General features: G+C 35.8%; 1 protein-coding gene and 1 long non-coding RNA gene across 4 annotated transcripts in view; one reads left to right on the plus strand and one right to left on the minus strand.

Moving 5' to 3' along the window:
• LOC150104297 (uncharacterized) overlaps positions 1-10,513 on the plus strand; it is a 31,383-nt gene extending 20,870 nt beyond the window's left edge. Inside the window, exon 2 of the long non-coding RNA XR_016548689.1 lies at positions 9,959-10,513. This is a non-coding gene — a long non-coding RNA (uncharacterized LOC150104297). The remainder of the gene's footprint in view (positions 1-9,958) is intronic.
• Positions 1-16,739, minus strand: part of LOC150104296 (uncharacterized) — a 273,534-nt gene that overhangs the window by 187,443 nt on the left and 69,352 nt on the right. For 2 of the 3 annotated variants that reach the window (XM_090396904.1, XM_090396902.1), the window contains exon 1: positions 11,217-11,393. The exons of the other annotated variant lie outside the window; for it this stretch is intronic. In XM_090396904.1, the coding sequence (XP_090253030.1) occupies positions 11,217-11,283 (67 nt within the window). In that variant the 5' untranslated portion in view covers positions 11,284-11,393. Of the gene's footprint in view, positions 1-11,216; positions 11,394-16,739 lie in introns of those variants that run through there. 3 annotated transcript variants of the gene reach the window in all.

Genomic DNA, 16,739 nt, shown 5'->3' on the forward strand with positions numbered 1-16,739 from the left:
GGCCAACTGGTCTAAATTTCATAAACAGAAATACTTTAAAATTCTAAATTAAAACTTCTAAATACTTTAAAATATCATTTTTTAAATATTTTTCCATAGCTCTCAACCCTTATGTGTAACACTACAAATATTTCAAGACGAAGAATGCCGTGATTTTTCTGTAGTACATGACGTCAGAGAAAATCGAAGTGCTCCAAAGCATTTTAATGTGTCCTCGTTATATTAGATTTTTCTCTCTATTATATGGTTAAGAACTGGTGAGGCGAGAAGCTATTAAATGGGGAGGAAGAATATCACTTGAAGAGGCCAATCGTTGATGTGGCCACGGAAAACATGATGGAAGGTCTTGATGTGATTATAGAAATTTGATGGCGTTCGACAATTAGAACAGTTGCTGAGCTTCCTTGCAATTCACGACCTTATACAAGTAATAACTAGTAAGTTTGTCATTTCTGGTGGATTGCTGCGAATATCTTTAGGTGGAAGATGAATTTCCTTGCCTAGTGCAAGACTATTATTATCCTACATAACGGGGCCTGAAGTGGCTTAAAAGTTCATTTTTCGTATCTAGTTTGAGTATCATATTATCATAGCCTACTCACCGAATACATAATATGTTTCTAACTCATGAACGGTTTTATCATTAAAAAAAATAGAACAAAGCCATTTTCCTTTTTTGTTATTTTTTTTTTATTTATTTAAGGCAGTCCTAACAAATTTCTCTCTAGAACGTAGTTATGATGCAACTTGAGAGCACTGTTGCTATGTCGGAGATAAATTAAACAAGAAAACCGAATTTCAGAATAGATTCGGTAAACTTACTATCTCACGTTAAAAAATCAGCAATAAGAAAAACAATAACGGATATAATTATGTTGAAAACGTTTTAAAGACAAACCAATTTGTTAACACATAATAGAATTTTCTGTAGAGTTTTCCGCTGAATCCTGTGGTAGCATTTGGCAATACTCTCGGAACACCATAGCATATGACATGAAGATATTATGTGAAATTATTTTATGACACACACTACAAGAAATCTGGTTCGAAATCTCACTTTAGAGGGATGGGAAATCAAGTTCTGCTGGGTGAAAGCGCATAATGGAATAAGCAGGAAAGGAGCGAGCGGATCAGTTGCCTAAAGAAGCAGTTAGAAACAAGTTACCAGAAATTCTCGAAATATGCTATAAAAACACTTGCAGAAGAGAAAAGCATAGACATGTGCGAAGAAGAATGGAAAACATCAAAAAATGGATCAACAACAAAAGAATTCTTTCCTAGCATCAGAAGCAGACTCCGGCGGAAAAAACACACTATTTCTCCAGATTTAACCACGCTACTAACGGGACACGGAAAACTAAGACACTATCTACACAGTTCCATATCCTGGAATCACCATCATGCATCTGCAGTCCACACCTTCAACAGACTGTTGACCACTTACTTTACGACTCTCGGCTATTGGACTCCATCCGGATGCTCCTAATACAACACGTCATCACTTCCGGAGACAAGTGGCCAGTGTCAAAACAGAGACTTATCGAAAAGTATTACATAGAATTAATTAAATTTGCTAATAAAATCAACTTCCAGTCCTTGTGATCTAACATAAATACTGATATTATGTGAATTATACTATATAGTGTTAATATATGTATATATAAAAATATAAATGTAAATATGAAAATTGATACAAAAAAATAAATAGAAATGTTAATCAGTACTTGTGAGCTACATGTAATATAAGCATTGTAATGCAATGGAGCATGTAGGAATAAATTACCTCCTGGTAGTGTTACTATGTTACTACCAACGCAAAACACACACACACACACACACACACACACACACACACACACACACACACACACACACACACACACACACACACACACACACACACACACACACACACACACACACACACACACACACACAGAAAGAGAGAGAGAGTCACAACCTAACCTGCATGAATCATGAATCAACTCTTACCCGTTAGATAAATGTTTGCGCTTGAAAGTTTATTCCAGTGTTATCGTGGCAATGTGATTATCATTTTTTCGAATGGTGATAGCACGAGTAAATAAACTTCGCATCTTTTCCAACTGAAAACAGATATATATACATAATACTATACACAAAGAAAGATTGATAAAATGTCTGAATAAACACTTCTGAACAGTGTGGAATTTATCGTAGTTATCCACTTCAATACTTATCATATGTAAACAGTTGTAAACACGAAACTCTATAGTAATGCAGCTATTTATGCGATTGGTAAAATGACAAGAAAAAAAAAAAAGAAAGAAAAGAAAAAATGATCGGACGTTAGCAACGAAATTACAAAATCTATTGCAGTGAAGTTATTTAAGCATAACCAGAACTTGTAAGGACAGACAAGGGAAGTCTTCAGTAAAGATAAACATTGTCAAGACATTTAGAGCTCTTGGAGAAGGGAGGAAAAGATGTTTTGGCTATTCTCCAAATTTTTGTTCCTTAGGATAAATCCAAAATTATGTGCTTTATTAACTAAAAAATATCTCTTAGTTCTTAATTGCCTATTTAGAGATAGCGCCTTTAAAAACAATAATTTAATACATAAAATAACAAACGATCTTTTATTATTTTGTACTCCACTTTGGTGTATATTGTTTCCTCAGATTGAGCTACGAGCTACTTGGGAGCCGTCACTTTTTCCCAATTACGGTATTGAAATTCAAATCTCTTTACCATTAACATTAAGACGGAATCGTATTTTCCTTTCGACAATGTCATTTGTGGATAATATCAACTACGCAAAACATGGAATAAGGTGCAATGTTTTCAAAAGTAGCAATATGAATATTCGATTCATTAAATAGTTTATCTGTAATATATGGAATGACTGTGTGTGTGTGTGTGTGTGTGTGTGTGTGTGTGTGTGTGTGTGTGTGTGTGTGTGTGTGTGTGTGTGTGTGTGTGTGTGTGTGTGTGACAACTACACTGCTTAAAGTATGGACGGGAAAACTAGTGGATGAAAAATTGGGCTTGAGTATTGGATAAAGGATGATATGTAGAAGAGAACTGTTCATTAAACCCATTTTAATGAGCGATTAAAAACAGCGTCACAATTCTCTTCGCATTTTACATAAACAATTTTATATTTTGCATTCCATCACGTGACATTAAAATGCTATCACGTATTCAACAGCAGCGGCACTTGGAGAACGCAGATGATATAAGGACCTCCGGAATGAACCTTTGCCACCACTTGTTTTTCGAAAGCCGATAGTAAAGTTTAAGAGAGGCAGAAAGCCTTTCTGCATAGCCTAGAAGACGATAAAGCTGCACAAGAATTCCAGGTTAAAGATATTGTAACCGAGGTAAAGAAGTAGTCATCAAGGAATAGTCCACGTGGTAGTGCAGCAGCCATTACAGTTACTGCAACAGCGTTTCGCAACTACCGAGTCAGTCATCGTTTCCTTCCGATAGCGGGACAACCCCATTCATCCTGTCTTAATCCTTGTAAATTCCGCTTATCTTCGAAAACACTGAGGAAATGACAGATCTAAAACGTAAATACCTCATTTCTTATCTATTCTAATGTAAACTTTCTTTCCAAATAAGGAAAATAGAATTCCTTGATTCTAACGTTTCGATGATGATAAATTGTGCATTGGATAATAGTGGATAATACTCTTTCTTGAAGATGTTTTTAATATCAAATTGACAACTTTTTTCTGTTCAAAAACTTAAATTTTTAAGTGAAAAAAAAAGCACCCTGATTTTAAGAAGTGCCCATATAACATAATTTTTAAAAGACAAACTCCTCTTGTCACTAATGCAAAAAAAAAAAAAAAAAATCTTTCCTCACTAGAGTGAAGCAAGAAAACGGGTAGTCGTTCATAACGAAAGTCTACAATCATCATTCTTTTTCGAAGGATTGTAGTGCTGCATTGTAAGAACAGCAATTCTCAAAACAGTAAATTCAGACAATACTTAAACCATCACTACTACTCATAAATAATGGCTTACATTATTTATGAGTTATCGTTGTGTCATTCGACAGAAGAGATATTTCATAATACAAGAAAAAAAAAAGGCTTTAAAAGTATAGGAATCATTATGATATTAGCATGTCACAATCGTATAATAAACTGAAAAAAAAAAACAGCAAGGAATTCATCATTCTATGATTTCTCATTCCATGATGAAATGATTATATTGAAGCATATAACAGGCAAGAAACACTCACCGCACTTATTAATTGAAATGAGATGAAAACACGATCTTTTGTGTAATTAACGTCACAAATCCAGTCGGCCTGGTTAGTCGAATGGATAGCATCACGGGTATACAACCAACAAGATGTTAGAATATCAGTGCGAGAACATGGCTTTTAGGTGGTCAACGTTCGTCGTTGTTCCGTGTGAAACTACAACCTTGCTAAATAGTGGCCGTAAGTGATTTGCAGAAAAAAGTACCATATTTTGTGATTAGAGCAGGAGAACTAGATTATTTAACCTTAGACCGCCCCCCGTCCAAAAACAAAAAAGAAAATCCATGCACAATAGATAGATTCCCAGCCTTTCGAGGGAGGAAACACACACACACACACACACACACACACACACACACACACACACACACACACACACACACACACACACACACACACACACACACACACACACACACACACACACACACACAAATTATCATCATCATCATTCTGCCATAAACTGCTGAAGTTTTTTCTTTCTTTTTCTTTTTATTTTTTCCCCTCTCTCAATCCTGCTTATTGGGGTTTCCTCTCTTCGTCATCCTCGCCTATTTTTGCTTTTATATTTATGTTTCTATTCGTTAGATAGCAATAAATGTATTAGTTTATAAGTGCTTAAAGTAATAATAAATGCGAAAGAAAGAAAGAAAGAAAGACATCAGATGAGACAAGAAGATATAACCATATATCCAAATAAAAGAAATGCAGAATAAAAAAACACATAACGTAATTATATTAGAAAAGGGAATAACATAAAAAAAAGTCTAAGTAATGTCCAGCCCATTATCCATTTTATCTCGCAAATATAAATGTCAAGAGTGATTGAAACAAAATGACCTCAGAAATAACCCCATAACATAACTCTCAAAAGACTGCTCTTTAACATGACAGGAGATGCGTTTTCTGGTGCATTCCGAGATAACAGAACAGTGAGGCTTTGCTCTAGGAAGCTCGTAGGGACGATTTGTAGCAGCCTTCATTATTGGAAGCGATGCCGCCAATCCCCTCCGTGATGCTGTCTCACTAGTGTGGAGCAGATGGCATCCAAAATATTGTCGCATCAGGTCACGAAGCGAAGCTCTTTAGAGTAACTGCAAACTCCTCGAAAGGAAATGGAATAAGAAAGGAATTAAGTGGCATTTTCGTTGTGAATTAGTTAAGAAGTAGAATATTTATAAGAATTGGCTGTTACACTGTGGCGTTGCTATCAGCAATTTGAATTTTTATTATAAAGACAAGTAATTCGCTTCCACGTAACTATTACATTGATTTGGCTAACATTCAGAAGGAATGCTTTGCGTCACCGTGAGTTCATGCTGACAGGTACTGACATTTAATTCCTGAGCGGCGCGCCCTGCACAGGAATAATTGATGTGTTCCGCACTTCTAGGCACCGAGGTGGAGTCGACACCATGTGGGATCATTGTGGCTCTCTCTTGAGACCTCGGCATGCTGTTCGAGAAAACACGCGCACATGTGTTTTCTTCGACAGCGGAAGTGCACGTGGGCCGCCTGTCACACGTTGGACAAAGACCTTGGGCTCTGCTCGGTCGAGGACGCTGCAGCAGTAGCAATTTCATCACTGTGGCCCTTAAACAAAATAGTTTTTTTTTTTTTTGTTCGTTTCATAGTTCATACATAAGAGTAATTATAGAATTACGAGCGTGAAATACATTTAATAAAGACAAACTTTCTCCGCTTAATAAGGGAGTAATTAGCGACCTTGGTATCTTGTTATGGAATAGACGTGGACACATCGTCGGCGGTACCAATATTTTCACGCCAACAGTTAATTTATTTTCACGGTGAAACTAAATAACTGGTAAGATATGTTTATTCTCTGGTTGAAATGCAACAGTACACGTATATTTAACATTTTCATATTTAAAAAGATTCATAACATCCCAAACAATATTAACGAAATCAGTAAGTGCTAAGCTTATAAATGAAAAAAAAAAAAAAAATCATAAGAAACTGACTGTGGGTCGATATGCATGATATATATATATATACCCAAGAATGACCATCTACTGTTGCTGGAAACTGAAAAGTAACGATAATAACACTTTTTAGAATAAATCTGTTTTTGAATTTGAATTTTAACAGACCATTTACCGATCCATCACAGAGAAATATAAATAAATATGACAGTTTTATTATGAATAAAAAAGTATTCTGAATTTTGGGTGGGGTAAATATTATCGTTAACAGAAATATAACATGACTGCATACAGATTTATAAGTAATTTTCCCTTAAATCCATTTATTTTAAAATAATTTTAAGTGCTCGGATTTATACAGGAACTGCTTTTCCAATAACCATTGTCAAATACCAATCCCGAATATACAGTATGACAGGAGGCGTCCTGCTTCATCGAGTGACAACTCTGCGCTTACCAAACGCTATGAACAACTATTTCAGCAAAGCCTCTTATTATTTTTTTTTTTAATCCCTGAAGAGAGCTTATCATGAAGACTTTAGAAAAACATGAAGCAATACATGGGTCAATTATTCATTTTTGTGTGCACTCGTGCAGGTAATAGTATGATACGTACTTAAATATTTCGAAATTTCATACATAACTAGCGTATAACATCCATTAATGAGTTATTCGTAGCTATTGTTTTATAATTCACATTGCTAAGTTTATATTCATGGTTGTTCAAGAACAGCAAAGAATCACATTCAAAAGTTAGATTTGTAAGAACAAATTCCTGTCTTTTCGTCAGAATCGAGGTCGTTAAGCAACAGTAATGGGTTTGAGACAAAAGCTGCGCACGAGTTCTCGTGATGCAAGGAACAAAACTCAGCAGCAGCTGTTAAAATGCATTCATAATTGTGGTTGAAGAATCTTGTACTATCTGACACGTGTTCCCTAGAACATACGGAGGAATATAAATCAACATCTTGTCATCATTCTTAATCCTTCCAATGTGATAACAACTAAATATATGCTTTCTAAATATATAAATATAAGCTTTCTATAGAACAAACTGACTTATAAGCAGGACTGACGTTAGATGTCTGTGTGTGTGTGTGTAATTCGCCTGCATTGGGAAATCTCTAAAGAAGGGCTTTCACTTTATTATATGTAGAAATTGGTACTGGATTATATTACGCGCATTTTCAAGATTTTTTTTTTTCTTTTTGTTTCTTGACTACACGGATTAGGCAGAATCCTGCTTGCACCAGTTTACACCAAACGTGATCAGTACCAAAAGGTGTCAGGCTAGGACAGTCCGATACATATAATCTCTTATGTCTATACAAGAGAATTTTAAGATCGGTTTGCCTGTTTTTACTGTTAAAAAATTCCCTAAGCTACCAGATTATAAAAAAAAATCAGCCTGTGTCTGAGATAAGCTAACTCAATCCTGCTTAAAAAACTGTTTGAGAGCCTTTGGCGTAGCGAAAGCACTCAACCACGTAGACGTCTTTTAATCAAACGAAAACAACGAAACAGCGGACATCGTACAGGGACAACAGACTCTCACATGGCTACTTCCTCTATTTTTGTCAACTTGCTAGTTTTTCAAGAACTATGCAGGCTACTCATTTTATTTTTATTTTATTCTTTATAGTTCCACTTCCGAAATAAGTTACTACCCAATAGAATTTAGCGTGCTAGGAATTCAATAGGAAACCACACTCTGGAGACCAAACATAGACCAACTACTCCAGGCCTCTAATAAGTAAGATGATACTCATATCAAGTGAGGAAAATCATTTACAACTTAAATTTAATCTTTCATTTAATATATTTGCTCAGTTATCATGAACAGATTCAAATTACGCGAGTTTGTGATCTGGCTGAATTGCACCAAAGCAACTAAAGTTATGAGGCGCGCACATCATATCAATTCAATGCGTGTGTGCTCCGATTTTAAATCGTTTTGAGGAAACATAAGACCCAGTTTTCAAAGAAAAAAGTCCCGTCACATGCACGAGACTGATTAATTCCCGTTCAGTTGAAATAAATATATCTTTCTAAGATTACGAAGATGACAATTTTGCATAGATTCCTCCATCCCAGAAAAGGGTCGAATCTGGGTCCGTGACCTTGATCGGTGGATAAGGAAAGAGCGGTAAATGCAACGATGTTTCAGTGAGCTTGTTATTAAAACAGTAAATAAATAAATTAATTAAAAAAAGTTATGAACTGTTCACTTGATTCAGAGAGAGCATTTACGGCGTAATGTCCACGTGATTATTCAATGCCATTTCAAATATATCTTAAAATGAGCATAAACGACGGGATGGAAAATCTGTTGCCACACATCGTCATTACTAAGTCGCACGTGTCAAACTAGTAATTTTAGCTTAGTGTAATTTTACACAAGATATAATTCTATTATATCTTGTGTAAAACAATTACACACTTTAACGTAAAGTACATATAATTTTCCATGCGCGACAGCAGTTCTCCCAAAGTGGGTTCGCGATTTGGGATAGCAATTGACATCATGTCAAGATTTTATATTAGATCTACTCGTATTTCTGAGTTGTAAAAGAAACTTTTTTTTTTTTTTAAACGGCAGCTATATTTTTTATGAAGGAAAAAAAAGTACTATACACAGGGCAAGAACGGCTGCAAATTATGCGCTTATTGGTGGGATTCGTAAACCGGTCTTATTGACCACCTGGTATAAAAGTAAAGACTGTTTTAAACAATTAGTCCTGCATGGGAGCGGAAAGCACTTCGCCTCAATTATTGTTCGGATTATATTTATGCTATTCGAAGCGGGAAAATATTAAGGGGATGGAATGAAACCGCATCTTTGCTGCGATATGAAAGAACTGTTGCATTGAGACTTGCGTGTAGTGATCAATTACCAGTAATGCAATCATCCCCCCCCCCCCCTAAGTTGTTATTTTTGTTGTTGCTATTGTACTATTTCACGATAATCATTTCAATGATACCAGTCTCGACTACAACTTATTTATTTGCCAATGTGGGCTGGACTGGAGAGCTCTTCTGCTTTCCAACCAACAGGCTGTGTTCGAATTCCTACCGTGGGAGGTTTGTGGATGTCTTTAGATGACAGATGATTTTCATCACCCAGTGTGACAACAAGCGCTTATTGAAGGCCTAAAGTGGCTTGAAAAAGGTTCCATGCTTCGTCTTTAAAGCAGGGTTTCCGGATGTTGGAACTCAAAATTTTGTTAAATATTATAAAACGTGTGAACTTATTAATGATATCAAAGTTTAAGTTGCCATACGAAAGGTGATGTTGCAATTTCCCTAACTTTCACACTGACAAAAATCATTTGAGCGCATTTCAGTGGGATTATGAAAGTGGATTTTTTCATCATTAATGGGGGTGAAACGAATATTAATTAGCTTCACACCGTTTATAGCTTATTTTACAAATCAAAATATTTACAACAGTGGACGTGTCGACAGCCTTTCACATCCTTGCACGTGTGAGTCTATTTGTATATTTATCAACGTAACTGCAGTTGCATGAAAACAAACAATGCAGATCATCCGCGTTATTACAGCAGCTCTTACAACACACTATGATCGTTTCATATTCGCTGATGCAGTAAAAACAGCGCCGTCAACACTATTTAGAAGAATAGCTGCAGTGAGGATATTTAAATTTACGGTGCTGAGATTGAGATTTAAATATACACATTCAAAATACAGTAAATAAATACAAAGAGATATTTTGATAACATTTTTTTTTTTCTAGGCATATCCTGACAAAAGAGATTTGCACTCTTTTTTGATGACCATAAGTCAGCTTGTCGCAAGTATTTACGCAACTAAGGCAATGTCTAGGAGCAGTAAGTTTGGAGAGGACAAAAACAGGCAGAATTGTGTCTCAAGCATGAAATGAGACTTTTTTTTTAATTATTTCATTTATTTTTTTGAATTTAGGGGCGGCATATTCCCTAACACCTGTTATCCCATAAGTTTGTATTTCAAAATATATCTTAAGTATCTGAAGGACAAACTAACCATACTAAACGGGATTCCATCAAGTGCTTGCTTTGATTTCTGTGTTACAGAAGAAAATGGCTACTAGGCAGTCAAAGGTCTTCAAAGGATTACCTGTTGAAATCATCAATAGAATTCCCTAGCCTGATGAGCTGAGTGGTTAACCTGGATGTTGACTCTCCATCCAACACGTTCCGGGTTCGAATCCTGCGTGGAAAGAGATTTCTTTTCTTAGGTGAGAGATGAATTTCGTCTTCTGCTGTGAGACGCATATCGCAGGCCTAAAGCGGCTTGAAAATAACTAATGTTGATCTATAGAGCTGGGTTTCCGGATTATATAAATAATAAATATATAATTTATATTAATATAGAAATAATGAATATTTTTTTTTAAAAAAAAAGCTGATTACTTATGGTACTAATATACTACAGGTTTACAATCTTCCTTAGCTGGGAGACACACGCACACACATTAAATAAATAAATAGCATTTGAGACATTAAAAATTAAGAGAAAAGACGTGCTCTCTGAAAGGATTCAATTAATTAAGGTTTTCTAAGGTGAATTTAATCAGTTTAGAAAACAGCCAATCTGACAGCATACAAAATTCATAGGGTTACCGAAATTTACAAAGGAACGTTAGTTCTGCCTCTCCTGTATTTTTTAAATATAGACTGTTATACTAAACTTTTCAATTAAACATTCTAATACTGCATAGTATTCCATTAAAGGATTGTCATTATAAAATATTAAAAATATTGCTCAGTGCAGTTATAAATGCAATCTAATTCCGAAAACGATTCATTGCATTAAGTTTTGACAATACTTGAGTTAGCCAAGTTTTTGGTCGCTGTATAAAAGTGCATCCACGCATATATCGCGATAATTAATTTCGCGACAACAACTACCAGCCATATTTGTATGCCTTACAAGTTATCAAAATCGAGAGATGTTTCTAATACTTTCATTTCTTATACAGTAGTGAGCAATCACACTAAAGTCACTCTTACCCTTATGCCGATGACGAGAACAACCCTTCATACCCAGGAGCAATTTCCGGTGTGCAGTCTCCTTCATTACGTTTTAGCACTGTCTTGCAGTTGTGGAATAACAACAAACATGCGATTCCTTAACTAAGCATCACATTAACAGAGTTCATCCGTTAGCCGCCCGTTCGCAGAGTTCGTAAGAAGCATACTGAACCGTACTGACACATGATGTTCCTAAACACTCGGCCGACGATTCGCTCCGTGCGGGCCAGTGAGTGGGCAGAGGAAAGGAAGTAAAGGCGAGAAGGGTGACAACGGGTGGGGGGGGGGAAGCAGTCCGTGGGAAAGCTGCCGTCTTATGCATCAAACAGCAGGGCAAGCGGGCGCAACATGTGCTGCAGCGTGCCAGTCACATGCCAAACGTGGAGCCGTCACTCCACATGTATGATGAAGGAAACCCGCTCACTTGATCCGTGTTCAACAGTAGTCGCCAACGGTATTTCAGAGAATGTTCAAACAGTATGTGTGTGGTGAAGTAAAGGTGTTTCCAATCCTGCATGTTATTGACCTCCGTTAGTACAATGTGGTAGTTCAGACTTTATTTTGTCAAGAGGCGTTCTTGTTGCATTCTAGTGATGTAACCGAGGAGAGTTGTCCTAAATAAAAGGTGATCCTGTAGGGAGTAGCAAAAACAGAAGGAAATACATGAGATAAAATCCGGGACAAGAGAAAAGAAACACTAAAATAGGTCAGCCCGGCTGAGAAGATCAACAAACTGAATTCCAGTTAGGTACCATCTCATTTCTTCGCGATGTCCTCAGAGAGAAGGTTGACTGAACAGGTTATATTACTGCAATGCCGGAGAGTAAAAAAAAAAAAAAAACTTTTCACCCCATAGAACTACTTATAAAATCATAAGAAACATACACGTAGCACGTTAGACAATTTAAATTCATCATGTTTTCTTAGAAGCGCCAAATTGGTTTCGTTTATTGGAATTACGGCTGAAGTACTAAGATTATGAAGCAAGTAACGTATGCACGTTTTGTAGCATCTACTTATGTTGCATATTGCATACATTTTCTATCTAATTTACCTCTTTTGCGAGAGAAAAAATTAAAATTTATAGGAGGGGGGGGGGAACTCTTCTATTGATGTATGATATTAGTTTACCCACCTTCAGTTGAAATGCCGTTATAACGAGTCTTAGATGGGATACAAACCCAAGGACAAATGTCTCGTCGTCAGAAATATGTCAGATGTAATTATTCTACACACACACACACACACACACACACACACACACACACACACACACACACACACACACACACACACACACACACACACACACACACACACACACACACACACACACACACACACACACAAAGTTTCGTTTTCATTAGACAGGAAAATGTTACGGAACAGTCACTGTTCTTAGGAATTTAGGAATATGACTTCTCGCTAAGTAAAACTGCAAACTCTTTGTCCACCGAAAATCAAGTTTACCTTCTGTAACTATCGATATTCGCAAGTGTTTTAATATTTTGAAGTTCGGAAGGTAACAGATGGGATACTATGTATACGATGCACTATATGTAATTAAGACACAGAAGTAGAAGGGTCGATTCCCGTCGGTGACGTGAGGAGCTGAAGGATCTTCCTCAACCGTAACCAAGTTAACCGGTCTTGGGCGTGGACAGTAGAGTTTTTCCCCCAGTTTATCCTGGGGTTTTTCATCCTGCAAAGCAGGCAAACCGGCCTTGAGAATTCAACATTACGGACATAAGATACACCGGGGCGTAGGGCTGATCACCTTATCCTGAGAACGGTTTGAGGTCTGATGATTAACTAACCCTCGCCACCGCAAGGTAAAAGAGGGAAAAAGGAAGATGAGATGCATATATATATATATATATATTCCCCCAGAACAGGCAAACAGGCGTCTCGTGAACACACACACACATATCTACAACCATAAAATACATTCTCTCCCCCCCCCCCCACCCCAGCGACAAGCCGGTTGGAGTTGCTAAAAGTTGCAGTATGTAATAGCAAACCATGTACCTGCTGGATAAAAACACTAGAAAGAATATATATATATATATATATATATATGTGTGTGTGTGTGTGTGTGTGTGTGTGTGTGTGCGTGTGTTCACAGACGCCTGTTTGCCTCTTCTGGGGGAATATATATATGGCATTTATATGCATCTCATCTCATCTTCCTCTTTCCCTCTTTTACCTTGCTACCCACTGAAGGCCTCTCCCATTTCGGGAGGTATTTTGGAGAGCGTCACAAACATCCATGCCTATATATATATATATATATATATACAGTCATGAATACCTCCAATAGGGATGCAGCAGAGGAATGGCGTACCGACTGCATTATTTTCGCCTTGACTCCTCATTAGGAGGAGACCCAACCTGTCTGAAGCAGATGGAAGGGAGAGCAATACTACTTTAAAGATATCAAGCAATTTTATAAATTTGGTTTTAATCCTTTTTTTTCCCCAAGAGCAAACAAGAAAATAAGTCAAGTTTGCTCCTGAAGTATTTTCAGGTCTGAGGCAACTCGTGGTAAAGGTGGAATAAATCTGATCACTTTCCTTAGTATCTCCCATAATGCAAAACACATCTCCTTGCGGACATGTGGGATGCTATGCATTAAGGGAAGATACACAGTATAATATATATAATACAATATCAAGTCAGGCCCACACATTTTCGAACTTTATAACAGAAATAATCCATCGGAAGTGTTCTTAATTTAACTAATAAGAATGGGTCAATCACTTTTTACTAGTTTTTTTTTTTTTTTTTTTTTTTTTTAAGAAAGAGGTACGAGGGTTCCCTTTGCTTTCAATGTTGATTTGAAAATTAATTTTCATAACATACAAAAAAAAAAGAAAGTGATGAATCAGAACTGACTATTAAAAGTAAAATGGATACGATCGGAGATAGAATTAGGATCACTGTAATTTATTTCTGGAATTGAGTTGTTGCAATTACTTTTTAGGTAGATGATAATTTGTGTGATCTGAAAATTTTATTCAGAAGTACTCTCTACAATAAACTGATAAGACGTATCTTCTTAATAAACAGAAAAGTAAGAATGAAGAACATTTGCTTTTGCAAGCGAAGCCATGATGAACAAATAATCATAATGAGGAAGCATCTGATACTTACGTTACGAAACAAAACCTTTTGCTGCATGATAGTAGGAGCGAATTTTTCTTGACTGCCGATCACGAGTTGTCACTTACCTTATCAGTTTAAGTCTTAAACTTTAAGAGTCTATAACCCACAACAGACCCAAAATGGGTGTTTTCGTAACATAATTGCTCCTGCTAGTTAAAAAAAAAAAACTGTTGTGAATACCACATTATGAATAGTAACAAACTATCTAATCAACTCTGTTTCTTTATTGTCACTCTTTTTTACAGAACACAAAATGTCGACTATGATAGGATTGAGAGTTTACAACAAAAGGCAAACATAGCGATGGCTTCCTCTTACTATTAGTTCCGAAAGATTTTTTCTTACGCCTTCCTGTGCAGCTTGAGTGCACGTTAGTAGGATATTTCGTGACCTCGAATGAACAGCAAAGTCACGCTTCATGTACAGAGTTCTAAGATAATTTCACAGTTCCAGGCAATTTACTTTCCTATAGTAAATTATGCGGCTAAAGCACATTTCAGTGAGACTGGTCGTTTGAGTTAACATTTTGAGTTTTTTGTTGGAGTGTCTTTTCCAGTAATCGGCTTTTCCTAGAAGGACCGCTGTTGCAACTGCGTATTCATGAAACTGTGTATAGCAATTTTTATGAATTACTGATGGATAAAAATATCTTTTCTACTATTCTTTGCTTTTATTTGTGTTCAAATCGGACCACTGGCAGATTTAATATTTCTTACAAAATTATTGGCTATAAGAGTTGTCTTATTTGAACATAGAAGAAATAAATAAATAAATAATCCAATTGTGTACAATTTAGTGGATTAATCATGTTCGGAAATTTTATGATCATAAATACAATATTTACAGTACCGTGCTATCTTGTTGTCGTCATCAATTCCTAGTATATTAATGCAATCTCAAGAGATGTTGAAAATGTCTCTGGTCTAATTACGATTTTTGGACTCCAAAGGTTAGTCCCTTTTAAACCTTCAGAATTTTTGACTGGAATCTATAAATCTTCATCTGGCCCCAATAGCTCTCAGTTTTCCGGATTCTACAGTTTCGCGGTAAGATAGCTATGGTTTCATTATTCAGATTAATTGATAAGTTGTCTCTCAAACTTTTCCATCATTTATCAGGTCTGCAAATGTGGTCGGCTTTTACATTTCCCGGGTATTCCTAAAATAATCAATCCATGTAGATCTTGGTCTTCCTCCACGAACAATGACGAAGATCTTTTATTCCACTTTTGCTTCAGACATTTGGTTTGCTAATCTTTCATTTCCAAATCTGTTTAAGTGACCACACCACTTTAGATTCGCTTTGCTTGTGCATTCTGAAATATTAATACTGTTCCGTTCCTTTCTCATCTCTTCATTTTTAACACGATTCTCTTACTGATGTTATCTTTCACTCTTCTAAATTTGCTCCCCTAATTGCTGTTGTTTTCAGTCTAATCAATTTTAATCTCTAATCCAGTTCTCAGATCATAAATTCAATATGGTTTGAACATTGCCTTGTATAATGCTCTTTTTGCATTTTAATTGATTACTATTATGGTTCATATAAATTTATTTAGGATCAATTTCTATATTTAAGTAGCCATCTTTACATCTACAACTGTGTTGAAGAAATTGAAATGTGATAGAATAACTAGTTTTCTAACAGTTAACATTTTATCTTTATTTTTTCGATGTGTTCGATTTTGCCGATTTTCATAGTTTTGAGCTTTTGATTATTTTTATGCTAAACGTGTTACAAAAGTTATTTAATTTTAATTTGGCTAATGAGTATATCGAATTCTTCTTAAGCAGATGATATCATCTGTAGAGAATAAAGAAACCACAGCTTGATATCTCTTATTTTGACATCAGGTTTAACGATACTTTCCATGGTAGTTATTAAGGAAAGTGTTATTAATAACGTGTCTTAATTATTATTACTAATTACTGTTATTATCATTACTACCCATCCATGGTAATAGTATACTATAGGTTGACCAACCTCTACATGGGTGGGTGCGTTCACATAAAAAATTACTATTACTAATGCGTATTATTTATTATGCACTAATTACTATTACTAATGCGTATTGATTATTATTATTAATGTATTACTATTGCATTCAATAATAAAAATGTTTTACAATTCCTTTCCACCAGCTTTAACTTCACATCATCTTCATGAAGATTCTTAAATTTTCTAGCCTGTTAACATCTACAGTATATCTTATTTACAACGTATAATTCTGCTCTTCTATGATTTCTCTACTGCTTAAAGTAAAAATATAGTTTTACCACTTTTAGTTTCAAATAGCTTTACATAAAACATACCGGAATCAAGGAACCAACTTTATAC

The sequence above is a fragment of the Typopeltis vanoorti genome, chromosome 8, assembly GCF_054136105.1.
Source record: "Typopeltis vanoorti isolate ZY-2024b chromosome 8, IOZ_Tvanoo_1.0, whole genome shotgun sequence".
In the NCBI taxonomy this organism is placed as follows: Eukaryota; Metazoa; Arthropoda; class Arachnida; order Uropygi; family Thelyphonidae; genus Typopeltis; species Typopeltis vanoorti.